At 43.4% G+C, this 27,713-nt stretch overlaps 4 protein-coding genes and 1 long non-coding RNA gene across 5 annotated transcripts; 3 read left to right on the forward strand and 2 right to left on the reverse strand.

The window, feature by feature from the left end:
- Positions 1–2,525: 2,525 nt before the first annotated feature.
- LOC125379260 lies at positions 2,526–5,330 on the reverse strand. Its single transcript, XR_007220653.1, has 2 exons — positions 5,211–5,330; positions 2,526–3,013 (listed from the first exon to the last, which is right to left on the reverse strand). It is a non-coding gene; the product is annotated as an uncharacterized LOC125379260 (long non-coding RNA).
- Positions 5,331–6,784: 1,454 nt separating this feature from the next.
- LOC124117917 lies at positions 6,785–9,845 on the reverse strand. The gene is made up of 3 exons (XM_048395425.1): positions 9,652–9,845; positions 7,811–7,921; positions 6,785–6,874 (listed from the first exon to the last, which is right to left on the reverse strand). Exons 1-3 carry the CDS (start codon positions 9,796–9,798, stop codon positions 6,785–6,787), a joined length of 348 nt encoding a protein of 115 aa, XP_048251382.1. The 5' UTR covers positions 9,799–9,845.
- Positions 9,846–16,962: 7,117 nt separating this feature from the next.
- LOC125379261 (17-beta-hydroxysteroid dehydrogenase type 2-like) lies at positions 16,963–17,992 on the forward strand. The gene is made up of 2 exons (XM_048395524.1): positions 16,963–17,212; positions 17,862–17,992. The coding sequence occupies exons 1-2, from the start codon at positions 16,999–17,001 to the stop codon at positions 17,990–17,992; spliced, it is 345 nt and encodes a 114-aa protein (XP_048251481.1). The 5' UTR covers positions 16,963–16,998.
- LOC125379200 (D-beta-hydroxybutyrate dehydrogenase, mitochondrial-like) lies at positions 17,993–21,034 on the forward strand. Its single transcript, XM_048395426.1, has 4 exons — positions 17,993–18,062; positions 19,325–19,459; positions 20,046–20,239; positions 21,029–21,034. The coding sequence occupies exons 1-4, from the start codon at positions 17,993–17,995 to the stop codon at positions 21,032–21,034; spliced, it is 405 nt and encodes a 134-aa protein (XP_048251383.1).
- A 2,538-nt stretch (positions 21,035–23,572) lies between these two features.
- On the forward strand, positions 23,573–24,996 carry LOC125379262. The gene is made up of 2 exons (XM_048395525.1): positions 23,573–23,907; positions 24,870–24,996. Exons 1-2 carry the CDS (start codon positions 23,665–23,667, stop codon positions 24,939–24,941), a joined length of 315 nt encoding a protein of 104 aa, XP_048251482.1. The 5' UTR covers positions 23,573–23,664; the 3' UTR covers positions 24,942–24,996.
- The last annotated feature ends 2,717 nt before the right edge of the window (positions 24,997–27,713 follow it).

Below are 27,713 nucleotides of genomic sequence, written 5' to 3' on the forward strand. Positions count from 1 at the left end.
GAGCTGACCTGTCTTTGTTTTTAGCCCCTTTATGCTGAGCGGCGGACAAGGCAACAATAACCATCTTTTAACGTCTTTTGGTATGACGCAGCCGGGGATCGAACTCCTGGCCTCCGCTCTCTGGGGGACGCTCTACCATGATACAACTAGGTGGTCTAGTTAGGGATAGTGTCCCCACAGCACTTGATGAGATTTAAATTACTTTACATTCTCCATCGTCACTCCTACATACTCAAGCGAGAAGTCATAGGTGGCAAGTTATGCATGCCAGTGATGCCCGTTTGCATCAAACTTAGTGGAACTGAGGGCATAAGTGAGAGTAGTGTTGCCAGTCTTTTCAGTGAATGAGTTGCCGTACAAGTAGTCATAAAAATTATTGATGACATACAAAACGTCTTAAGTATCAAGAGAATCCATGAAAGCAATTGACATCATCGACATCAGGTTCTGTTTTGATACCCGACCCTGAGATCGCGTTACCTAGGTATATGACAATATAAGTTCGACATTGGTAAAACGTCTTTCTCCTTGATTGAATCTTAATTGATGGAAGTTGAAGGACGTCCAGACCTCGGGTCATTGTCAAGACCATCCTTCAACACAGCTGTACAACGTCAAACAGTGAAATGGCTAGGGCACTTATTCCCATACACTTGTGACATGCTCTCATGAATACCTTGGAGAACACGTTTCTCTACAGTCAGAAACTTGATGACTGTACGGTACTCGTTCTTTTCCGTTTCTCTGTCCATTTGGACCCATATCACGTTCAACTGACTGTCACTAATATACAAACGTGCAATGAACTACTCAATCAGTGTACTACATTGACATGTTTACTTGTTATGGCCCAAAGTTGAGAGTTAGTTAGGCTTAGAACCTTTTTACCAGCAATCATACACTGAGGTAGAGAAAGCTATGTTTCGTTCTTGATATGCCGATATAAGAATAACCATGCGTTTTAAATTAAATCTGTCAAACAAAATAATTCTTAGACCGAGGGAATTGTTTAGTCATAAAGAAATTGTCTTTATTTGGGTCAAGGTCTGGAAGTAATGTTGTAAGAACTTAAGGCGGTCAAGCTTTGAGGAAATGAGTTCTTCGGCAGCCCATGCTTGTCAGAAGAGGCGACTATGCTTGTCGTAAGAGGCGACTAAAGGGATCGGGTGGTCAGGCGTGATGCATGTCATCGTATTCCCATTGCGGAGATCGAGGCTCGTGATGATTTGTGGTTTGTGTGGTCCAGACTCCAGATATTTACCAACCGATGTCATATACCTGGAATATTGCTGAGTGCGGCGTCAAACAAGACACACACAAACCACTTTGAGGAAATGGCAACGATGGGGCTGTTGATGGCATTATTTGCAAATAGCCCAGTTTCATCCGGAAAACAGATGTTAGTTAATATTATGCAGTGACTTCGGAAAACCAAATGCAATGTCAGTTTTTATTTGGATTCTTGCCAGTTATTGAATGTGTATATTTCCCAGCCGGAACAAAGGTATGCATATAGATTAGCTCAGACAAAATTTATTTGATGGAAGAGCATATCTTTCCATATTTTACCCGCTTTACATGAGGCTGTAAATCCATGTGATATCTTGGGATTATAAAAATGAAAAACTGTTCATGAAATTAATTGAAAACAATATTTGGCTTGGTTAAACTAACAAAGTAGTTCGCTGGATATGTTGGATGTCTTGATGTAAATATGTTTAATATGCCTGGCTCTACCTGCAGCAGAAAATATGCGGCATATGTTGTCGCTAAAACAATACGTCCGTCCCCATCCACAACAATCACCCTCCCATCTCCACCATAACCACTTCCATCCACACCAAACCCACAACCATAACCTCACACCCAACAACCTCACACTCACAAGCACACCTACAACCACACCCACAACCTCAGACCCACAACCTCACACCCAACAACCTCACACCCACAAGCATACTTACAACCACACCCACAACCTCACAGCCACTACCACAACCACACCCACAACCTCACACCCACAACCTCACCCGTAACCTCACACCCACAACCACACCCACAACATCTCACGCACAACCTCACCCACAACCTCACACCCACAACAACATCCACAACCTCACACCCACAACCACACCCACAACCTCACATCCACACCCACAACCTCACAAACGCAACCTCACACCCACAACCACACCCACAACCTCACTCCCACAACCACACCCAGCCCTTCCCAGAAACAAAGTTCGACTCGTTCTTTATTCAAAGAGGAAGTGGTTTTCTAAAACAAATTGCAGTATCGACCACAGTACAATACAACATGTCACGTTAATAATTGAGTTATTTATTATGTACTTGATCAACAACTCATTTACTGACTCTGTGAGTGCACCACGACAATATGGGTCCACATATCGAAACATGATCATTGCATTCAAATTTGTGGAGCATATTATGTCAGGAAGAAAACAATCCTATCTGAGTCTTCAAAGACAACATGTGTCTACATATAGACAGACTGACAGACAGACAGACAGACAGATTTATTTGTATAAGGCCATTTGACCCATTGTACAAAATACATTTACATTTTATTTATCTAAGAGTTACCTAATTGATACTTTTTTGTGTGTGTGTGTTGAGAACACGTACATTAGAAATTTTGCAAAATTTATCATTGCATCGTTTTCGGATACTTGACAGAGTCTTTCTAAACAAAAATAATTATGATTAACTGTCTTTGGGATATACATTTCCCGCCGACTTGCATAAAGAGGACAGTTGTATATAACATGAAGTTCATCCTCAATTACATGACAGTGTTTACATAAGACGGCATCCTCCTCAATATTAGCAACACCCCTACGTATAAGTTGAATACCAAGATGATCATTTCAAGTGGATCATTTCAAATTAGTAGAACACATACTGTCAGGATGAAGATGGTCCAACTCACGTGGCTGTACCGGGGCCACACACATGCTTCCTCCACAGTTGGTGCCGCAGCACAACGTTCCTGTGGGAGAACAGAAAAAAGTCGGAACATCATCGGATAAACGACAGCAGGGAGGTAGTTCATTGGCTGCATCATACTCAATATACAGGGTAATGTGGATCTGCCATACAACAGCAAGGTAGACTGACAGCATCAGCTCGTGAATAACACTGACGTTTTCAACACTGTAACTGCGAGACTGATAATACCTGTACAACACTGTCACTGCGAGACTGATACTACCTGTACAACACTGTCACTGCGAGACTGATACTACCTGTACAACACTGTCACTGCGAGGCTGATACTACCTGTACAACACTGTCACTGCGAGGCTGATACTATCTGTACAACACTGTCACTGCGAGACTGATACTACCTGTACAACACTGTCACTGCAAGGCTGATAATACATGTACAACACTGCCACTGCGAGGCTGATGATACCTGTACAACACTGTCACTGCGAGGCTGACACTACCTGTACAGCACTGACACTGCGAGGCTGATAATACCTGTACAACACTGTCGCTGCGAGGCTGATAATACCTGTACAACACTGTCACTGTGAGGCTGACAATACTTGTACAGCACTGACACTGCGAGGCAGACAATACCTGTACAACACTGTCACTGCGAGGCTGATACTACCTGTACAACACTGTCACTGCGAGGCTGACACTACCTGTACAACACTGTCACTGCGAGGCTGACACTACCTGTACAACACTGTCACTACGAGGCTGATACTACCTGTACAACACTGTCACTACGAGGCTGATACTACCTGTACAACACTGTCACTGCGAGGCTGATAATACCTGTACAACACTGTCACTGCGAGGCAGATACTACCTGTACAACACTGTCACTGCGAGGCTGATACTTCCTGTACAACACTGTCACTGCGAGGCAGATACTATCTGTACAACACTGTCACTACGAGGCTGATACTTCCTGCACAACACTGTCACTGCGAGGCAGATACTATCTGTACAACACTGTCACTGCGAGACTGATACTACCTGTACAACACTGTCACTGCGAGGCTGATACTTCCTGTACAACACTGTCACTGCGAGGCAGATACTATCTGTACAACACTGTCACTGCGAGGCTGATACTTCCTGTACAACACTGTCACTGCGAGGCAGATACTTCCTGTACAACACTGTCACTGCGAGGCTGATACTACCTGTACAACACTGACACTGCGAGGCTGATACTTCCTGTACAACACTGTCACTGCGAGGCAGATACTATCTGTACAACACTGTCACTGCGAGGCTGATAATACCTGTACAACACTGTCACTGCGAGGCAGATACTACCTGTACAACACTGTCACTGCGAGGCAGATACTTCCTGTACAACACTGACACTGCGAGGCTGATAATACCTGTACAACACTGTCACTGCGAGGCTGACACTACCTGTACAACACTGTCACTGCGAGGCAGATACTACCTGTACAACACTGTCACTGCGAGGCAGATACTTCCTGTACAACACTGACACTGCGAGGCTGATAATACCTGTACAACACTGTCACTGCGAGGCTGACACTACCTGTACAACACTGTCACTGCGAGGCTGATAATACCTGTACAACACTGTCACTGCGAGGCAGATACTACCTGTACTACACTGTCACTGCGAGGCTGACACTACCTGTACAACACTGTCACTGCGAGGCTGATACTACCTGTACAACACTGTCACTACGAGGCTGATACTACCTGTACAACACTGTCACTGCGAGGCTGATAATACATGTACAACACTGTCGTGACAATACATGTACGACACTTTCACAAAAGCATCACTGCCACTACAGGACTGGCAATGTCTGTACAATAGTACGAGGTATACATCACTATCACTGCAAGAGACGCGTGAAAATCCGGGGTAGAGTCGGTTTTCAGCAACCCATGTTTGCTATGCGACTGTGCTTGTCATAAGAGGCGATCAGGTGGTCAGGCTCGCTGACTTGTTTTATACTTGTCATCGTATCCCAATTGCGTGGATCGATACTGACCATGTCAATCACTGGATTGTCAGGTCCAGACACGATTATTTACAGACCAACGTCATATTGCTGCAATATTGCTGAGTGCGGCGTTAAACACCAAACAAACAAACACTGCCGCCACAAGACTCACAACACACGGCTGCACACACGCAGACACTAATACCAAGCTGATCTAGTAGCCATCACCTTCAGGGCAGCCAGGTCCGTCATCACCTCCACACATCACGGGGCAGATTCCGGAATATGGCGAGCGGATCGGGAAGGGACACCCTGCGGAACAGTGAGTGAGAACAGGTGATATGGACAGCAGTTACAACAGATAGAAGATTTTAATTTATTATCTAAATAGGTCAAGATAAGCTAGCTGAAATAATTCATATGAAGAATATTGTAAGAATGTCCCGCCCCCTACAATGTTCCAAACGTAATGTTATTGCAACAGGAAGCATCATCCGACCTTACCACAATTAGTCGAACTGACTAACGAAATTACTTACATTAAAAAAGGCACTTATTATTGCATTCCATGCATGGGATTTCTTTTGCATATGCCAAATTGATGTTACACATCGTAAGAAATATCGACACTTACATAGGAGGAGTTAAAAGCCATAGCGGGCAATGTTTGAGCTGATCGTTTCTGCCACATGAAATTAATTGTAAATTATAAATTCTACAATTCACTTCCCCAGCTTATAAATTACACAGCACAATTGTTCATGACATGTTGAGATACATGTATGTATATTCATATTACAATTTCGACTGACTGGAAAACGTATCAGTGGAAAACAACATACTAGAAGTAAGACACTGTTAGATAGCGGATGTGGTCTACACATGTTAAGGTCTGCTCATTGAGCCCAAGGACCGGGTTCGAATCCCTATATTGGTGTCCCTCATCGTGACGTTGCAGGGAAAGTGCTTGAAGGTGTAAAAACCCAGCTTACGTAACATTGTGTGTCCGCCCAGAGAGCAGAAGGTCCGGGGTTCGATCCCCACCGCGTCATACCAAAAGACGTTAAAAGATGGTCCTTGTTGTTACCCTGTCTGGCGCTCGGCATTAAGGGGCTAAAGCAAGGACTAGTCGGCTCGGAGTCAGTTTACTGTGTCTGAGTGGGGTATTCATGTTAAACTGCGGCATGGTATCCCAGTGAGCTAGCACTATAAATCGGCATCAGTCCGGACTAGTACAAGCAACCACACAAACACACACACGTACATGCATGTCGCTATATAAGTGCAATAATCTTAGACGCGACGTTTAACCCCAGTTCACCTCACCTCACATACAGACGCTTCATAACCAGCCAATCAACAACGCCCTTGTTTCAGCGAATTGGACACCAGTGAGTACTCAGGCCAATGAGCGCCCAGCTTATATCGCATTACGGCATCGTTCTCTAGAGATTGCTTCAGTGAGTTGGGTTTAACACCGTTTGAACATTATTCTAGCTATATCACATCGTTTCATCGTGGTTGAGGGCTAAGCCCAAAGTGATGCGGGGCTCTGACGTTTATCACTTTGATGAAACTCAGGACCATAGCCTAGAAATTATCGGGGCGAACCGGGATTCCAACGGACAATCATTCGTTTCCAAGGGATGCAACTCTGCACAGCTAATTGCGCTGCCTTTGACGACAGAGCCACCCGTGCCCCCTTTGCTCCGGCGTCCGTTTCCGCACCGAGTTAGACACAATTGACCTCCGGGACTTATACACGGCCATAATTCAGTAACTGACACACTACACACACATCATCACTTCACGGCAAAGCGGGCGTATATATTCACGGGGGATGGACGACCGTAGCCCATAGATACCCGTGCCGTATTGACGATGCCCCATAGCTTAAAAAAGTAATACATTAAAGAGTTTAAGTCAGATCTCTTCTGGAAGACACGGGGACACGGGTGGCCCAATCGTCAAAGGCACCGCAATTAGCTGTGCAGAGTTGCGTCCCTTGGAAACGATTGATTGTCTATTGGAATCCCGGTTGGCCCCGATAATGTCTAGGCTTGTGGTCCCTTGGGCACGCCAGAGACCTATGATTGTGGGTTCGAATCCCGGTTCGCCCCGATTATGTTTCTAGGTTTGTCAGCACCATAGTCATGCTCGTGGGTTTCACCGAAGTGGTAAACGTCTGAGACCTGCATCACTTCGGGCTTTCCTCCAACATTAAGCTGACACGCTGTGATATAAGTCGTAAACTGTTAAAAGCGGCGTTAAACCCAACTCACTCACACACTCAGGGAGATACGGTGCTTATGGTGGGGGTGGGATGGTGAGGGTGGGGTGAGGGGAAGGGGGTTGGGGTTGGGGTATGAACAAAGGCCAGCGTGAGAGGTTTTGTCGCCTAAAATACTGAGGGTGGGGAGGGGGGTGCGGGGAGGGGTGGGGGATGAAAACATGTTTCATAAAATGGAGAGCAGCAAAATATTATACAGTCTTAAGCCCAATCCCACAAGTTTCCATAAATTTCATCGACAATCGACTCAAACCATTGGCTTCCATCCATACGGCCTCACGCATATGTCTTAGGATACTAATACCAAGGAGGTCGGGTTTCATTGTATCATGGTAGAATGTAATAGAAAATTAATGAAAAGCAGTTTTTGACTGAGTTTTCAGTGTAGCGCTGCACGTTCGGGTCCAAAATTAAATAAAACTTTAATTTGAAACACAGAATGTCCGTCTCCTCAATCACCACTCATGTTAGGTTAGAATGATTTCGTCATAGCAAAAGTTCGTTACATCCAACTTCGTTATATACAGAGTATACTTACTGCAGTGTAGTCGAAGATGAATTTGTTATCCCCTGTCTTTGAGCCAACAGTGAAATTCGAGATGATGGCGGACCTTTTGTTGTCAGCGTCATAGTACACCAGGCTGTGGTCCTGTGGTGTAAAACACTCATTATATAGTCTCTTTGCTTTACGATAAAAAAAACTAAAAATCAAAATACTGTGGATGCCAAAATTAATCAATGTGAAGAAAGCCTTTCCGAAATCGTAAGAAAGACACGTTCGTAAGATAAAAACCTCAACAATAGTAATTATCAAATGTCATGTCAACTATGTGCTACCTCGGACTGTAGTGGGTCGGTCGGGTAGCCTAGTGGTTAAAGCGTTGGCTCGTCACGCCGAAGCCTCGGGTTCGATTCCCGACATGGGTAAAATGTGTGAAGCCCATTTCTGGTGTCCCCCGCCGTGATATTGCTGGAATATTGCTAAAAGCGGCCTAAAACCATACTCACTCACTCACTCGGACTGTAGTGCTAGATCCAACACATGTACAGTAAACTACGGTTATAACGAACACGCTTATAACGAACTGGCGGATATAACCAACTGTTTTTTTAGGTCCCTGCCATTTGCTGTATGTATGCTGTATATAAGCTGATAACGAATTACGGTTAGAACGAACTGGTCCCTTTGAGTTCGATATAACCGTAGTTTACTCTAAACACATTGGTGAACTACAACAATACCCATAATGAAAAGTCAAACTCTGCCACATGAGGCTGTAGTGCAAGATAACGTGTCATGCATCGGACACTTGACTCACACAACTTTCTGTTTACACTAACGTGTAGTACTGGCTGGTTTAGTTTAACATGGGTATGTTTATGGTTGTGATTGTGAGGACTTGGTAAGAAGGCTGCTGACATTACGATGACGACCATTCGTTGCAATTCAAAGTGCAGACCTGAGCCCTCTAGTTGTGCCAGGATCCGATGAAAGTTGATTTGAACCCCAGCTGTCAACACCTCTTTCTCGTAGGTTTCACCAAAGTAGTCAACGTCCGAGATATTCGTTGATTTCGGTGTTCATCCAACATTAGAATGATATAACTGTGACATGCATGCACGTGTGTGCGTGCGGACAGGCGTGCGTGCGTGCGTGCGTGCGTGCGTTCGAGTGCGTGCGTGCGAGTGTGCTGCTTATACCCCACTCTGGCACACTACCGACTCCAACGCCCAACGTCATGATCAGGCAGGGTAACAAAAAGATTCTGGTACGACGCGCCCGGAATCGGACCACCGACCTTGCGCTCTCCGGGTGCAAACATTGGATGTCAGGTAGAAAGACATACAATGACGCTCGAGTGTATTATTTCCACATGTACTCGCTTTCAAGTCTTTCTCTGATATCATTAATTCAAGACTTAGGGAAGCATGGTAAGAACGCAACCTATAGCTCCTTCTTTCAAAGGGCGGTTCCATGCAACAGTTAAGGTTGATTTGTGTGGACGTTCGGAATGGTCTAACACTGTTTTAATGTCGTGGTATTTGTTCCATGTGTATTAGTACCTGGAGTGAGTGAGTGAGTTGGGTTTAACGCCGCTTTTAACAGTATTCCAGTTATATCACGGTTAATGTGGGAGGAAAGCCCGAAGTGATGCAGGTCTCAGACGTTTACCCCTTCGGTGAAACCCACGAGCACGGGTATGGTGCTGACAAACCTAGAAACATAATCGGAGCGAACCGGGATTCGAACCCTTGCCTGAGGGACGCAACTCTGCACAGCGAATCGCGGCGCCTTAGACGATTGGGCCATCCGTGTCCCCTAGTACCTGGAATATCACATAGAGAACAGTGCGATGACGTTTATATGACGATAATTACCCCTTCCTTTCGCGGCTGGTACACGTTGTCAACTTTGGGAAGATACAAGCCAAGGAATACTTCTTCTGCACGCCATGACTTGGGTGGGCACCGCTTCTCCGCGACAGAACAACCGACCACAGCGACGACACAAATCAACTTCAACATCGTGACGGGCCTCTAAACGCTCTAGTGACGTTATCAACAAAATGTTGGTCCACGAACAACTGTCGACATCCCTAACTTATATACCAATTTAAAGTACCAACCACATGACCCTTCGAGTTTTATTAATCTAAATTAATTTATTTAATAATTACAATGGTTTGAATAGGGAAAACTGGTATCATTGTAAAATATTAATTTCATTTTTTCGAAAATACACTTATAGTGTCAGGATACATATGAACATAGGACAATACATTTTTAGGCGTATATTAAAATAAGGAGAAGAAAATAGAGGAGCTGCAAAACAATTCGTTATTCATGAGAAATATTCATTATCCATTGCACGATTCCAACTATATCATGAACATGTGTTCATGAATCACTATCAAATAGTGATGACACCAGGTGTTCGCTAATTCGATTTTATTAACAGGATAATATTTTCTTTTCAGGTGTAATCAACTTGAAAATATTCAGATAATTGACTGGAAATTGTCCGTGGTCTTGAATAAGGGCATCCCACGATATCATTCCAGCGCGAACAATCAGCAATCGGCGTACATTAATAACACAATTTGGACCATGTGTTGACGTCATAAGCAGACGGACCCACGTTCACACATGAAGCCGAACCGATTCACGGGTTTAATTTGTGCGTAGCGATTCTGTCCCGTCTGTTTTTTGTGTTGCATGGCGCGTGACTTGTTTGCTTGTTTCGAGATGAATGTGTGACGAATAGATATTATGATAACTAGAGAGTGTGTTTCTGTGTCGTAAACATGTAAGGAATATAAAAATGCATTATATGAGTCTTTTACGTCACGAACATACTATAATAGTATGTTTATCATACACTGTTATTTTTAAAATGATATATTTAAGAGGTAAGTTCACTGTACTGGGGGTCACGGGTGGCCTAGTCGTCTAAGGCGCCGCGATTCGCTGTGCAGAGTTGCGTCCCTTGGGCACGCCAGAAACCTATGATTGTGGGTTCGAATCCCGGCTCGCCCCCATTATGTTTCTGGGTTTGTCAGCACCATACCCGTGCTCGTGGGTTTCACTGAAGTAGTAAACGTCTGAGACCTGCATCACTTCGGGCTTTCCTCCCACATTAAGCTGACACGCCGTGATATAACTGGAATACTGTTAAAAGCGGCGTTAAACCCAACTCACTCACTAACTCACTGTTTATTGGGGAAGAAGGAATCAAGTTTGCACATTGATCGGATCGAGACCCCGCGTTTATCGGATTGGTTTATTCAGACCGATGTGTTACCACTCTGTCAAACCCACGAGCATAGGGGCACCACTAGAACATTATCAAGGCTACTCTCAAACCACGAGCATGGGTACACCACTACAAACATAATCAGGGCTAATTTCAAACCACGAGCATGGGTACAACACTACAAACATTATCAGGGCTAATCTCAAACCACGAGCATGGGTACACCACTACAAACATTATCAGGGCTAATCTCAAACCACGAGCATGGGTACACCACTACAAACATTATCGGGGCTAATCTCAAACCACGAGCATGGGTACACCACTACAAACATTATCAGGGCTAATCTCAAACCACGAGCATGGGTACACCACTACAAACATTATCGGGGCTAATCTCAAACCACGAGCATGGGTACACCACTACAAACATTATCAGGGCTAATCTCAAACCACGAGCATGGGTACACCACAATAAACATTATCAGGGCTAATCTTAAACCACGAGCATGGGTACACCACTACAAACATTATCAGGGCCAATCTCAAACCACGAGCATGGGTACACCACTACAAACATTATCAGGGCTTATCTCAAACCACGAGCATGGGTACACCACTACAAACATTATCGTGGCTAATCTCAAACCACGAGCATGGGTACACCACTACAAACATTATCAGGGCTAATCTCAAACCACGAGCATGGGTACACCACTACAAACATTATCAGGGCTAATCTCAAACCACGAGCATGGGTACACCACAATAAACATTATCAGGGCTAATCTTAAACCACGAGCATGGGTACAACACTACAAACATTATCAGGGCTAATCTCAAACCACGAGCATGGGTACACCACTACAAACATTATCAGGGCTAATCTCAAACCACGAGCATGGGTACACCACAATAAACATTATCAGGGCTAATCTTAAACCACGAGCATGGGTACACCACTACAAACATTATCAGGGCCAATCTCAAACCACGAGCATGGGTACACCACTACAAACATTATCAGGGCTAATCTCAAACCACGAGCATGGGTACACCACAATAAACATTATCAGGGCTAATCTTAAACCACGAGCATGGGTACACCACTACAAACATTATCAGGGCTAATCTCAAACCACGAGCATGGGTACACCACTACAAACATTATCGGGGCTAATCTCAAACCATGAGCATGGGTACACCACTACAAACATTATCAGGGCTAATCTCAAACCACGAGCATGGGTACACCACAATAAACATTATCAGGGCTAATCTTAAACCACGAGCATGGGTACAACACTACAAACATTATCAGGGCTAATCTCAAACCACGAGCATGGGTACACCACTACAAACATTATCAGGGCTAATCTCAAACCACGAGCATGGGTACACCACAATAAACATTATCAGGGCTAATCTTAAACCACGAGCATGGGTACACCACTACAAACATTATCAGGGCCAATCTCAAACCACGAGCATGGGTACACCACTACAAACATTATCAGGGCTAATCTCAAACCACGAGCATGGGTACACCACAATAAACATTATCAGGGCTAATCTTAAACCACGAGCATGGGTACACCACTACAAACATTATCAGGGCTAATCTCAAACCACGAGCATGGGTACACCACAATAAACATAATCAGGGCTAATCTTAAACCACGAGCATGGGTACACCACAAGAGCACTATCAGGGCTAATCTCAAACCAAGAGCATGGGTACACCACTACAAACATTATCAGGGCTAATATCAAACCACGAGCATGGGTACACCACTAGTCACATCATCAGGGCCAGTCTTGGATGCGAATCCAAACAAGCATTGGTGTCTGGACGCTATTGCTGAAATAGAGGGTGTTAGTAGTTCCTATTGCAAGTGTCAAATTTAATATTTAGGAGGGAAAAAAATTGTGCGTATTGATATTAAGGCCGTATTTAACTTTTTTGGACATGGGGGGGGGGGGGGGGGGGGGATTTGTACAAGTAACACTTGTCCCCAACGTGTATTTTCATGATTACAGCATACCGCTAAAGTAATTTTAGTTCATACCTCCAACAACATGTCAATATCCTACAATGTCATAAACACTTGATTATTCCGTAGGATTAGGTACAGAACACGACTAAAAATATGTAGAAGCATTTTTGAAATAATCCTTCCAGGTTTGAAATGTTATTGTTTTAATTTACACAGCTTGCGTTAGACATTTGGTTCTATGCATCTTCCCACAGTAGGCGTGTTTTGATTCTTCCAGTTTCCTCACTATACTTGCCACAGATGTCAAACAACAAAAAAAGATGACCCGATTATCTATTCAAAGTTATCCTTTATCTTCTAACCTGTGATGTTATTGCCCATGTGTGTGTGTCTGTTTGCACTAGACCGGACTAATGCCGATTTTATAGTGCTAGCCCACTGATATACCATGCCACGAGCCTGTCAGAGCAGCTATTGTTCAAGTGCTGGGTGATCTGAGGCTACAGTGTGAGAAGCTACATGCGCGGACATGGGACCCCTGTCAGAGCAGCTATTGTTCAAGTGCTGGGTGATCTGAGGCTACAGTGTGCGAGGCTACATGCGCGGACATGGGACCCCTGTCAGAGCAGCTATTGTTTAAGTGCTGGGTGATCTGAGGCTACAGCGTGTGAAGCTACATGCGCGGACATGGGACCCCTGTCAGAGCAGATATTGTTCAATTGCTGGGTGATCTGAGGCTACAGCGTGTGAAGCTACATTCGCGGACATGGGACCCCTGTCAGAGGAGCTATTGTTCAAGTGCTGGGTGATCTGAGGCTACAGTGTGTGAAGCTACATTCGCGGACATGGGACCCCTGTCAGAGCAGCTATTGTACAAGTGTTGGGTGATCTGAGGCTACAGTGTGTGAAGCTACATGCGCGGACATCGGACCCCTGTCAGAGCAGCTATTGTTCAAGTGCTGGGTGATCTGAGGCTACAGTGTGAGAAGCTACATGCGCGGACATGGGACCCCTGTCAGAGCAGCTATTGTTCAAGTGCTGGGTGATCTGAGGCTACAGTGTGAGAAGCTACATGCGCGGACATGGGACCCCTGTCAGAGCAGCTATTGTTCAAGTGCTGGGTGATCTGAGGCTACAGTGTGCGAGGCTACATGCGCGGACATGGGACCCCTGTCAGAGCAGCTATTGTTCAAGTGCTGGGTGATCTGAGGCTACAGCGTGTGAAGCTACATGCGCGGACATGGGACCCCTGTCAGAGCAGCTATTGTTCAAGTGCTGGGTGATCTGAGGCTACAGTGTGCGAGGCTACATGCGCGGACATGGGAACCCTGTCAGAGCAGCTATTGTTCAAGTGCTGGGTGATCTGAGGCTACAGCGTGTGAAGCTACATGCGCGGACATGGGACCCCTGTCAGAGCAGCTATTGTTCAAGTGCTGGGTGATCTGAGGTTACAGTGTGCGAAGCTACATGCGCGGACATGGGGCCCCTGTCAGAGCAGCTATTGTTCAAGTGCTGGGTGATCTGAGGCTACAGTGTGCGAGGCTACATGCGCGGACATGGGACCCCTGTCAGAGCAGCTATTGTTCAAGTGCTGGGTGATCTTAGGCTACAGTGTGCGAGGCTACATGCGCGGACATGGGACCCCTGTCAGAGCAGCTATTGTTCAAGTGCTGGGTGATCTGAGGCTACAGTGTGCGAAGCTACATGCGCGGACATGGAGCCCCTGTCAGAGCAGCTATTGTTCAAGTGCTGGGTGATCTGAGGCTTCAGTGTGCGAGGCTACATGCGCGGACATGGGACCCCTGTCAGAGCAGCTATTGTTCAAGTGCTGGGTGATCTGAGGCTACAGTGTGTGAAGCTACATGCGCGGACATGGGACCCCTGTCAGAGCAGCTATTGTTCAATCGCTGGGTGATCTGAGGTTATGAAATGAAATGGGGCTGAACGCCGCATTCAAGATACAGTAAACTACGTTTATAACGAACACGCTTATAACGAACTGATGGATATAACACACATTTTTTGTCCCGGTCATTTGCTGTATATATGCTTATAACGAACTACGGTTATGTCGAACTGATATCAGTGGACACTTTGAGTTCGTTATAACCGTAGTTTACTGTATTTACAATGATTTACGCCAGGCAGGGTAACAACAATCACCATTTTTGACGTACGGTATTTCAACAATGTTTGAAATCTGTGTAAAAGTGGTATAATTTCGACACGACATTGCTTTTGAGTTATATGACTGAGATCAGCTATAGTCCTATGGTGGTATCGATGAAACCAAACACGGAGTGGGAATTAAAATTAGGTCAGGTCAAATGTTAGGTCAAAGGGCATGACAGATTATGTTGACAACCAACATCATGAATCATGTTTTTACAAGGTATGAGGCATGAGATATGTTTTTTATTTGTTTCCACAATGACGCATGTACATTCACATGATAGTGGAATATACTTGTTGAAATTTGTTGAAATTAAACACGAAGGAGAGATTATGGACGTCAAGGTGAGGTGAATTGGGGTTTAACGTCGCGTCCAAGATTATTGCACTTATATATATATATATATATATACGTGTACCTGTGTGTGTGTGGCTGCTTGTACTAGTCCGGACTGATGCCGATTTATAGTGCTAGCTCACTGAGATACTATGTCGCAGTTTAACATGAATACCCCACTCAGACACAGTATATTGGCTCCGAGCGCCAGACAGGGTAACAACAAGTACCATATTTTAATGTCTGGTATGACGCGGTCGGGGATTGAACCCCGGACCTTCTGCTCTCAAGGCGGACGCTCTACCACTAGACCACGGAGGCGGTCTGGATATTTAGGGGCGATGCATGGGATTAGTTTTAACAAAATAATTTGTTCCAGAAAATACTAAAAACAATATTTTGCCCAAAAAACTTGTTCACACGATGTCCTTAAAACAACTGCTCTGCTAAAAAATAGTCGACTCCTCATTTCGGAGTCCACAAATGGTCCTCTTGCAACAATTAGGCCGTCCTAACAGAAGACACCACCCGAAGGGGGACGCATGGTCGTTCCCTGTGCAGACTTCAGAAGTTGTTATTTGTTTGTTTGTTTGTTTAAGTTGTTTGTTTTCAAGAACATTTCACTGAATAAGGGTGAAAGCATGAGTATCACCCGTGAAGATCGATATCCGGGTTAGCATTTGTTTTCAATAACCGACGCTTGTCAGAAGGGCGAATAACGGGACAGGGGGGTCAGAGTCGGTGACTCGGTTGAGTGCGTGTCATCGCAGCTAGGGGCGTGGTTCGGTTCCCACAGCATAGATTACTGGGTTGTCGGGTCCAGACTCGACTATTTACAACCCGCCCTCGTGGTCTAGTAAATAGAATGTCTGTGAGTCGAGGCCCCGTCAGCGTCATTCAAAATGACGTTAAATGATGGTACTTGTTGTTACCCTGTGCTCGGGATAAAATAAGCAATTGCATGTTACCAGTCAGGATTAACGCCGGTCTTATTGTGCTCAACCACTGAGATACGATGCAACAGCTTAACATAGATACCTCAGGATCAGTCTGACACATTTTATTGACTCCGAGCCGACCAGTCCTTGATTTAACCCTTAATGCTGAGTGCCAGACAGGGTAACAACAAGTTCCATACTTAAGCGTCTTTTGGTGTTCGTTTGTTGTTTAACGCCGCACCGAGCAATATTCAAGCTATATGACTGCGGTCTGTGTAAATACTCGAGTCTGGACAAATGATTGACATCATTAGCACGAGCCACGCAATTGGGATTCGAAGCATAGTCGCCTTTTACAACAAGCACGTGTTGCTGAAGACCTATTCTACCCCGGATCTTCACGGGTCTCTTTTGGTATGACGCAGCCGGGTTCGAACCTCTAATTTCTCGCTCTACGAGCAGATTCAAGAGGAGTCGACTGTTTAGGGAGTTGATAATTTTGTGTTTTGATATTTGCTTCGTTCACAGATGGCGCCCCCGGCAAAAGTATATCTGCAATATATCCCTGTGGCGGCCACAGCGGTGTTTACGGCGCTGGTATACTACTTCATCGACTACATTCTCTGGTGCATAGTGACAGGCTGCGTTCTCTACGCTGCGGGGGTGTATTTCCTCAAATCCGAGGCTCCAAGTCAAATCGATCCCACAGGAAAGGCCATTCTCATCACAGGGTGTGATGCAGGTCAGATTATATCATAATAATAATAATATATTCATGCACGGAAAACATCAAACTCATTTTTGGCATTGCGCGAATGTGATCTCCCACTGGTATAAGTGCAGAATCTGCCTGGCAAAAGAAAGTCCACAATTAAAAAAGTGGACTTGACATACGCTTTTACAAAAATAAATTCGTTATTACGAAAGAAAGTTCCTTCATTGCGAAAATAAATTCGTTATAACGGAACGAGGATTCGTTATTACAGAAACAATTTCGTTATTACAAATACGGAAAAAGATTCGTAATTTCGTAAAAAAAAATCGATATAACGAAATAAGTTCCGTTGTACCGAATCTTTTCCGTAATAACGAATTTATTTACGTAATAACGAATCAGTTTTTCCGTTATAACGAAATTATTTCCGTACAAACGAATTTTTTTTCCGTTATAACGAATTTCTTTTCATTTATTTTCCATATTTCACTTGACCCCGATAGGCTTTCGTAGATTAGGCAACGTTGCAGCCGTGTTCTGGTACAAGTCTAAGTTCTGCATCACTTCTTCGTGCTCCCGAACTGACACGCTGACAAATACTGTTCAAAGAGGCATAAAAAGCCAATTCATCCTGCAATCACTTTATTTGTAATATTGTCTTGTTTTGTCCTGAGAGGGCTGGGAAATGAGCTGGCGACCCGCGCACACAAACTCGGCTTCACGGTGTTTGCCGGCTGTCTGAACGACAACACGGAGGGTCCCCGGGCCCTACAGGCCACCTTTGGGGAGAGGATGCACGTCCTGTAGATGGATGTCACAAAGGATGGCGAGGTGACGGAGGCTCTCAAGTATGTCCAGGAGCGATGCAGAAGCACGGGTGGGAATACTTGCTGTTGTGTTTGTTTGTTTATTTGTTTGTTGTCGATGTCCCGTCAGCGTCATTCCGAATAACGTTAAATGAGGGTACTTGTTGTTACCCTGTGCTCAGTCAGGATTAACGCTGGTCTTATAGTGCTTGACCACTGAGATACCACGCCACATGGATACCTCATGATCACTCTGACACAGTATACCCACTCCGAGCCAACCAGCCCTGTGCCCTGTTCCACAAAGTGCTCTTAACCCTACGACTACCGTAGGCCTGTGTTAAAGTATGGGAGTTACGATCATCTTAACGCTAAGATCGCTTTGTGGAACAGGGCCCTGGTTTTATCACCTTAATGCTGAGCGCAAGGCAGGGTAACAACAAGTACCATAGTTAAGCTTCTCTTGGTATCTTTGTTTGTTTGTTTGTTGTTTAACGCCGCACTCGGCAATATTCCAGCTATATGACTGCGGTCTGTAAATATTTGAGTCTGGACCAGACACTCCAGGGATTGACAAAATGAGCCTGACCACCCGATCCCGTTTGCCACCTCTTACGACAAGCATAGTCGCCGTTTACAGCAAGCATGGGTTGCTGAAGACCTATTCTATGCCGGATCTCCAGGCCACTTGCTGTTGTGCATTTTGTTTGCAGGGACTGACGCGCTACCTACTGCGCAAACGAGGCCGCTTGTTCTACTGATCAAATAAAGAGAATCTCTCGAACGCGAATGAGACGCGAAGATGATGGCAACAGCAATGTATCAGCTATGAGCAGCGAGCGTCCCACGATCGCGACAGTAACGCGAAATTTTCGCGTCCCATTCGCGATCAAGAGATTATTATTATTATTATTATTATTATTATTATTATTATTATTATATTATTATTATGATAAGTTGTGCACATTAGAAAATAGTTGTACGAAATATTCCGTAGCGAATATTTTTGTTAAGTTAAGCTTGTGTATAAAAACCTCATCGCTGTGAGATTAACGTTTGTATCTTGTAAATCCTAATGCGTCGTCAAATTAATGCGACTGGTGGCCCCTAGCCAAAAGGGACAATGAGGCCGTCTTATTGTTGATAGTCATTTTGGAGACAATGTGAAGTTTCATATATGCGAACAAAGGCCACTCGCATTTTTCGCATTTAATTCACGCTCGCGTTAATTTCAAGATTTAGAGTATATCATTTCTTAAACGTACAATGAATATTCAATAACAATAACAAAAAAAAATGGGCCACGATTGAGAAAACGTCAGGTAAATACGAGAAAAGAAAGTACTTGACGGCGGGGGTCCGGTCGAGCTGTGCAGCATAAAGTTCTACAAGGAAGTGTGCGAGGTCAACCTGTTCGGGGCTATCAGAGTGTCCAAAGCGTTCCTGCCGCTAGTGAGGCAGGCTAAAGGTGACGAAACAATAGGTATAGCGTGGTCAGAAGATGCTAATTCTGATGACCGCCGGGATGAACCGGTCGCCGCAATCTCATTAAAATCAGATCTTAGTTCCCATTACGGGTCACGTCAGACCGACCAATGGAATTACTGACACGAAGTCGACATTAGCCAAATCAGAAAGCAGCTTTTTCGTGCTTTACGGCACTTATTTCAAATTCTCGCTTAAAAAAATTGAAACCTGAACAAAAGAACGTTCTAGAATGGCTAATATTTGGTCTAGATTGTACAGATTCGGTCGTAAAGCCCGTAACTATCGTTCGGAATACACCGTTTTAACGTTTTCGAATTAGAAATCACATTCCGACTGTCACTTTCATGATCTGGTAAGGCGGCCGTCACATAGTTGTAATATTGCTGAGTGCGGCGTTAATCAGCATCTGCCAACAAAGCTTTATTTTGATTTGTTTTTTTTGTGTATGAAAGATCGCTTCCTTCAACATTAAACTGTTGAAACCGAGAAGTTAGGTCTTATTTAGTTTACATTTAATCAAATTGTATTTTGCAGTGTACTGACGTTGATAGATTGCACTGTTTCAGGCCGGGTAATTAACGTGTCAAGTGAAAGAGGCCGTCTGGCAAGGGGAGGTAACGCGACGTACTGCATTTCCAAGTACAGTTTAGAAGCCTTCTCCGATGCTTTACGTCACGAGATGAGGAGGTTTGGGGTCCAGGTCAGTCTGATTGAACCGGCGCATTTCGGAGGAGCAACAGCCATTCTTCTGGAACACAACGTAAGTTCTTATCCAACAACCTATGCTATGCATGTTTTCGTTTCGAAATGTGTCATATAAATCTCACACGATTAACTTCCAAACATTTCACCCATCAATTAAATATAGAATACTCAACGAGCTCCCGTGTAACACCAATTTTATGAAACGAGTGAATAGTTGTGGTATCTGACGACCGAAATTAGTTTTACACGTCAGCGAGTTTAGCATTTTATCTATTACTTTAATTATAGGGGTAACGCTATTTTTCAGGGCATTATCATTTGCAGGAGCCCGAGGTCTTCCATTAACTGCAAATGATTATGCCCTGAAAAATAGCGTTACCGTTATTATAGCTAAAATGGATGGAATTTGTTATCAAATAAAAAGAAACAACAATATCCGTTTTAAAACATTCCCTGCAACCGACACCAATGTCACTGACCCACTTTTACAAATATGGAAACGTCATAGAACAAACCAGATGACGTCACTGTTGAATATGACGTCACCTATCCCTATCCTATGACGTCACATAACAACGGGCGTGATAATGGCCCGTCGTCAAGCAATATGTTGGCATTATCAAGTTACAGTGGCCCGCTCATTTTTGATAACATGCGGGCGGTTTAATGATAATTCTATCCATTTTAGCTATAATGTTGAGTATGAATAGGCTGACACCTACACGATCCACAGCATAGTCCACTTGAGCTTAACAGAATAATACTTCAAACACGTCAAAAGTTGAAACGTATGAATTTAATACCCTAGAAAGGTTCACCTTTAGTATTCACAAAATTATCGTAGGGCTAAGACTATCGCAACTCACATACTTTAACTTAGACTAATGACTGTCGTTGCGCTACAATACGATCGCCTTGTAAACGGGCCTTGCACCTCAAAGTTTACAATAACGTCACATTGTAGCACGGGTAGCGAGCGGTATCTCAGATCTTACCCATGCTGTATCATGGTGAGGTGAGGTGAAATGGGTTTAACGTCGCGTCCAAGATTATTGCACTTATATAGCGACGTGCATGTACGTGTGTGTGTTTGTGTGGCTGCTTGTACTAGTCCGGACTGATGCCGATTTATAGTGCTAGCTCACTGAGATACCATGCCGCAGTTTAACATGAATACCCCACTCAGACACAGTATACTGACTCCGAGCCGACCAGTCTTTGTTTCAACCCCTTAATGCCGAGCGCCAGAAAGGGTAACAACAAGTACCATCTTTTAACGTCTTTTGGTATGACGCAGCCGGGGATCGAACCCCGGACCTTCCGCTCTCCGGGCGGACGCTCTACCACAAGACCACGGAGGCGGTCCTGTATCATGGTAGTAAGAGCACGGTTTGTTAAAGATTATTACCATTGGCTGATGCCAAGATCAGCAAGCCTCGCCTACTAACTTGAGAAATTTCAAACTTACAATGTTTCTTTAGTGTTGTACACAGTGTTCAAGAGTAATAACGTAAATAAACAACAACAAACAATAGAAATGTTTATAACTTAATTAAAAGATTACAATGTAACTGTCAAACATAAAAACAACTGGACACAGAACGCATTTTGCTAAATTCGGAAAATTAATAGTTGACATTTCTAATGTGCCTTTGAAAATTCCCAAATTTAACAATTAGATTAAAAGTTAAACGTTAACGTTAAAAGTTAACGTCATATTATACGTCACTAAATTTTACGCAAACTCGCGCAATTTTGGATTGACCGTCGCAACCCGTGCTACAAGTCACTTACAACACACCAAGACGAGTTGTACCTAATTTGTGGAATTTTGTTGCAAGATCCATCGGCGAAACAATGCCATGTGACGTCAGCCTAGCAACAAGTTTGCTGGGGTCACCGAGTGTGCATAAGCTCCTCTCAGTGATCTATCAACTCCACGCGCAATTTCGTTGAATAAGCCAAGGGATGTTGAGAGCAAAGCCTCGTTATAATCGTGACAGATTAATCACTCGTGTGTAGATATTTCGTCAACAACCGAACACAGTGGTTAATCCTCTATATGTTTATTAAACGGGTGATCTCTTCACGGGCATTTAATAAAAGGAAGTCCTTGTTGGTTGTTTGAGGCGACTAATAGATCAGGATCGCTGATGGTCGATGGGGTGTAATCGTACCCTGACGTCGTGGCTTTTGCACGTTGACGGTGACGTACACCGGTTGTGTCTGGTTTCAGTATTTGGAACGGTCGGGTGCAGGTGTAGTCTGTGTTTTGTATCGTTTGAAATCTTGGAAACTCAAAAAACAATTATGCCAGACTTGAAAATGTCAGGCAGCATGTCTTTTTGGGGCGTCTTTTGGTGTAACGTTGCCATTTTTGAAAGACCTGGCAAATAAATAGAAATATATAAATATTCACTGTGAATAGATTTTTAATTTCGTGAATGTTTGTGATGCTCTTAGATCTGTGTATAAAAAACAAGGTCAAGGTCACAGCGATCGGACGGGTTCGATTCCCGACATGGGTACAATGTGTGAAGTGCATTTCTGGTGTCCCCCGCCGTGATATTGCTGGAATATTTCCAAAAGCGACGTAAAACCATACTCACTCACTCACAGCGATCGGATTTGTAATCTAGTCTGAGATTCAAGGTTTTATTTTGCATAATTCATAACTGCTTAGTAAATTAAACGCACCACATGTTGGTATCATCTGGAGAGGTAAATGAAGTTTAGCATCGCGTCCAAGATTATTGCACTTATATAGACTCGTGCATGCACATGTGTGTATGTGACTGCTTGTACTAGACCAGACACATATCTGAAGACATCTCATAACATGGCACGACCTTTCGCGAACTTTGAGTGAGTGAGTGAGTTTGGTTTAACGTCGCTTTTAACAGTATTCAAGTTATATCGCGGCGTGTCAGCTCAATGTGGGAGGAAAGCCCGAAGTGATGCAGGTCTCAGACGTTTACCACTTGGGTGAAACCCACGAGCACGGGTATGGTGCTGACAAACCTAGAAACATAATCGGGGCAAACCGGGATTCGAACCCACAATCATAGGTTTCTGGCGTGCCCAAGGGACGCAACTCTGTACAGCGAATCGCGGCGCCTTAGACGACTGGGACACCCGTGCCACCTTGCGAACTTTGACCTACCATTGAAATGACATTAGCTGATCAAAAAGTAGCTTCATCGCGCTTTACTGCACTCAAATTGGAACTTTGAAAAATATCGATTCATTCTTTGAAACCTGAACAAAAGAAAACTCTTGAATGTCTAATAGATTGTATGACAGTACTTCCCATGGGATATCGGAGGTATCTCCTGTTTCAAATGTCCTTCTGAAGAGCGATAGACGACTATTTTGACGGACTCAGTCGTAACGACCCGTGCTGACCTTTTCGAGGTTGCATGATTTTAAAACACATTCCGACTGTCATTCTCCCGATCTGGATTTTCTTTATTTCTGTTTATGCAGTTTGAAATGTTTAGAAAGAGACTATTTGATGGATTCAACTCAGCCAGTGATGACGTCAGGAAGGCCTACCCACAGGAAGTGGCAGAACAGGCTGTCAAGGACAAATACATCTCTGTGAAACACTCACCTAAGTCATGTGACATCGTCCTTGACGTCATGGAACGTCAGTTGATAGAGGTCAAGGTCAGCCCGAGATATCTAATCGGGGGAACGACTTCAATGGTTGACCTCCGTGTGGTAGGTGTGAGCGTCTCAGCGATTTGCCGGTCCCATCGTAGTTACTTATTTATAATCTACGCGTTTAATGGCAAAATATGGAGATTACATATTCCGAATTTTCTTGTGTTGTCGGTTATTGGCGCGAAATACTAAATATATGAAACCTGCGGCTACTGCCGTCGTTTCCAAATGAACGTTTATCGAAATTGTCGAAATGAAACATTATGGAGAATTTTCGCCATACGAGTACTTCACGCATGTATACTATGAAGTCACGAAACGACGTCACATGGGTCCATAGAAAATGAATCCGGGGTAGAATGGGTCTTCAGCAACCCATACTTGCCGTAAAAGGCGACTGTGCTTGTCGTAAAAGGCGACTAACGGGATCGGGTGGTCAGGCTCGCTGACTTGGTTGATGCATGTCATCGATCCCAATTGCGTGGATCGATGCTCATGATATTAATCACTGGATTGTCTGGCCCAGATTCGATTATATACACACCGCCGTCATATAGCTGGAATATTGATGAGTGCGGCGTTAAACAACAAACCAAACAACCAACCAACCATAGCAAATGAACACGTTGGTTAACGGATGCAAAGAATGTTCCATTAATGGCGAAAAATAATGAACTAAATACCTCAATCTTGCCGCCATCTCGAATGTCACTGCTCTTCAAAGCGGGTATATGTGAATTTGAAATAAGGAACTCTAAATGAAAAATTAGTTGTTTGAGTTGTACATGTAGATATGTTCTACCGTTAATGGTAGGCACTAGGATTGATGGAATTCTGAAACCACGTTATTTGACATTGAGACCAAAATTTCTCCTTGCCAACAAATCTTCTTAACATGTATATTTCATTGAGAATACAAGAAGGGCTGTCACCCCGGTTCTGACAGGTTAGATATGTATGTACAACTAATGTCTCCCCTTCCATAGTTTTATTACTTATTCAGTTCTACCTTTTTTCAGGTTTACATATTTCTGAAATCGTTTCTGCCGGACCAGGTGATGGATTACCTGCTGGAGAAAATACCAGTTTGAGATTTGGAATAGCGTCGTTTATTCGTATTATTTAGCACTGAATACATGTGTTGTTTTGTTTGTTTATTTGTTGTTTAACGCCGCACTCAGCAATATTCCAGCTATATGACCGTTGTCTGTAAATAAGCGAGTCTGGACCAGACAATCCAGTGATTGACATCATAAGCATCGATCCATGCCACTGGGATACGATGACATGCATTAACGAAGACTGCGAGCATGACCACCCGATCCCGTTAGTCGCTTCTTACGACAAGCATGGTCGCCTTTACGGAAGTGAGGCAACGTTACTGTTACATTGTTCTGCAGAAAGACTCTTGTATTTGAAAATAGTTATCCAAATTATGGCTATTTTTCAAGAGTAAGCTAAGTCAAAATATGTTTACAAATAATAGTTGGTCACACATCAAATTGATATATCCCTCATATATGTGTTATGAGTGAGTGAGAGTGAGTGAGTGAGTTTGATTTTACGCCGCTTTTAGCAATATTCCAGCAATATTCCAGCAATATTACGGCAGGGAACACCAGAAATGGGCTTCACACATTGTACCCATGTCGGGAATCGAACCCGGGTCTTCGGCGTGACGAGCGAACGCTTTAACCACTAGGCTACCCGTCCGACCCATATGTGTTATGATAGTTCAATTACCCAGTTACCCCAAAGTTTAATCAAATACGGGGCGGTGGGGTAGCCTAGTGGTTAAAGCGTTCGCTCGTCACGCCGAAGGCCAGGGTTTGATTCCCCACATGGGTACAAGCCCATTTCTGGTGTCCCCCGCCGTGATGTTGCTGGAACGTTGCTAAACGCGGCGTAAAACCATACTCGCTCGTTCAATCATATACATGATGCATGCAAGTATATTCCAAAGACGTTTATAACTTACCCAAATATTAATTTGTTTGCATACTTATGTCAACTTCAAATATTACTTTATTACAAAATATTGCATTGTACATACATCATGCATTGTTAGTTAGAAGAAACACCCATACCTTGTAAATACGTTGAACTATGGGCCTATGGCAGGCCTTTCAGTTTGCAATGAATAAAACAATTTGGCATTCAGGGGACATGCGTCATTAAGGGAGCAGATGTTTAATGTCGAAAAAACCTTCATAAGCTTTGAGCAGTTATTTATTGACTTGAACTTTAAACATGAGGATTGATTTCATTACAGTTAAAACTAAAACATTCTCATCCTCATTCAAAGCTTTAGGAACAAGATCTCTATCCACCTTTTTTACTGCTCTCTTTAATTTTATTGACAAAAATATTGTGTGTGTAGTCAATTTTTATGATCAGTTTTACAGAAACCCATATGTTTTTGTATTTCTGACATGCGCATTTGTCACTATTGCAATATGGTAATTTAAAATTTTAATTCTCATATGTCAATTCTATAAACATCAGATGCTGTCAGTGATGTTGCAGTAATCATATCTCTGTCAGAACTGAGTTATGAGAATACATCTGCATTTCTACAGAGGCAAAACATGAACGCTTGATTAATCTATTGAGGGAGTTTATTACATATATCGTATATCATATATATGTGATGATTGTTTCGTGTAACGTATTTGTAGTGAGTCATACTTCACACAAAGACTTCACGGAGTCTTAGTGTCGAAACATAATTATACTTGGCTTTGTACCATGACAGTATGATGAAATGAACTGTACGTTTATCATGGTATTCGTTTGCATATTAAACATTTCATATTTCTCGTGAAATAAATGTATAGAACCTGTTTGGTTCGAATACCACTTGACGTTTTGTTGTCATGGACTCTTTACATACATAGTACATTTGTACGAAGCATTTAATTTCACGCGTTACGGGGAAATAATCGAGTTTCTCTTTTTACAATAAATTACTACACACCCATGGCTTTTTTTTCAGTAAAGGATAGGAGCAAGGATTATTAAACCAGAACAAATAACGAATTACATATAGAATCTCATCCTCGTGACTTTTGATATCAAATATATCAACAGGAGTTGATAAATGTGGAAAATTATATCAACACAAGTTGAAAAAAGGTGATTCCACTTTTATCAACCCGTGTTGATATATTTGATATCAAAAGACACGAGGGTGAAATTTTTGTTTATCATACAACATCATTCTTCGAACTTTTTCAGTTTGTAGACAGTAATAAGCAGTGTCTTAAATGTAGAACGTACTGCTAACAGCTTCAACAGCACAGCCATTAGTGATGTCATTTGATTGTGACGCCATGGTAACCAATGGCGTCACAATGGTCTGCAAATAATTGTGATGCAATTTCATTGCAGCGATATCTACAGTGTAGATATAGAGATTACTACGCGAGTGTCTGTCAGATACCATTGATCTTACAACGAGTTGTTTCAAAACTTATCTAACGAGCATGATGCCGGGTTAAAAAAAATAAACTTCAAATAAATTACCAAATATGTACAACAACGTTTATTCCAATATTCCAGCTGTATAACGGCGGTCTGTAAATAATCGAGTCTGGACCAGATAATCCAGTAATTGACAACATGAGCATCGATCCACGCAATTGGGATATGATGACATGCATCAACCAAGTCAGCGAGCCTGACCACCCGATCCCGTTAGTCGCATCTTACGACAAGCACAGTCGCCTTTTACGGGTCTGACAAATGGGATGTCTGACAAATTGGCCGTCTGACGAATTGTGTGTCTGACAAATGGGATGTCTGACAAATTGGGTGTCTGACAAATGGGATGTCTGACAAATTGGGTTTCTGACAAATGGGAT

Source organism: Haliotis rufescens, unplaced genomic scaffold, assembly GCF_023055435.1.
Source record: "Haliotis rufescens isolate VD_foot unplaced genomic scaffold, xgHalRufe1.0.p SCAF_14, whole genome shotgun sequence".
Taxonomy (NCBI): Eukaryota; Metazoa; Mollusca; class Gastropoda; order Lepetellida; family Haliotidae; genus Haliotis; species Haliotis rufescens.

What these genes read in the sequence shown, in the direction of transcription:
- LOC124117917 (XM_048395425.1), bottom strand. Translation starts at nt 9,798, where the DNA reads ATGTTGAAGTTGATTTGTGTCGTCGCTGTGGTCGGTTGTTCTGTCGCG. An exon ending in ACCAGCCGCGAAAGGAAGGG is followed by an intron (nt 7,922 to 9,651) that starts GTAATTATCGTC and finishes TTTACACCACAG; the next exon opens with GACCACAGCCTGGTGTACTA. An exon ending in TCATCTTCGACTACACTGCA is followed by an intron (nt 6,875 to 7,810) that starts GTAAGTATACTC and finishes TACTTTTTTAAG; the next exon opens with CTATGGGGCATCGTCAATAC.
- LOC125379261 (XM_048395524.1), top strand. Translation starts at nt 16,999, where the DNA reads ATGGCGCCCCCGGCAAAAGTATATCTGCAATATATCCCTGTGGCGGCC. An exon ending in CATCACAGGGTGTGATGCAG is followed by an intron (nt 17,213 to 17,861) that starts GTCAGATTATAT and finishes TTGTCCTGAGAG; the next exon opens with GGCTGGGAAATGAGCTGGCG.
- LOC125379200 (XM_048395426.1), top strand. Translation starts at nt 17,993, where the DNA reads ATGGATGTCACAAAGGATGGCGAGGTGACGGAGGCTCTCAAGTATGTC. An exon ending in GGAGCGATGCAGAAGCACGG is followed by an intron (nt 18,063 to 19,324) that starts GTGGGAATACTT and finishes GGTAAATACGAG; the next exon opens with AAAAGAAAGTACTTGACGGC. An exon ending in GCTAGTGAGGCAGGCTAAAG is followed by an intron (nt 19,460 to 20,045) that starts GTGACGAAACAA and finishes GCACTGTTTCAG; the next exon opens with GCCGGGTAATTAACGTGTCA.
- LOC125379262 (XM_048395525.1), top strand. Translation starts at nt 23,665, where the DNA reads ATGCAGTTTGAAATGTTTAGAAAGAGACTATTTGATGGATTCAACTCA. An exon ending in CAATGGTTGACCTCCGTGTG is followed by an intron (nt 23,908 to 24,869) that starts GTAGGTGTGAGC and finishes ACCTTTTTTCAG; the next exon opens with GTTTACATATTTCTGAAATC.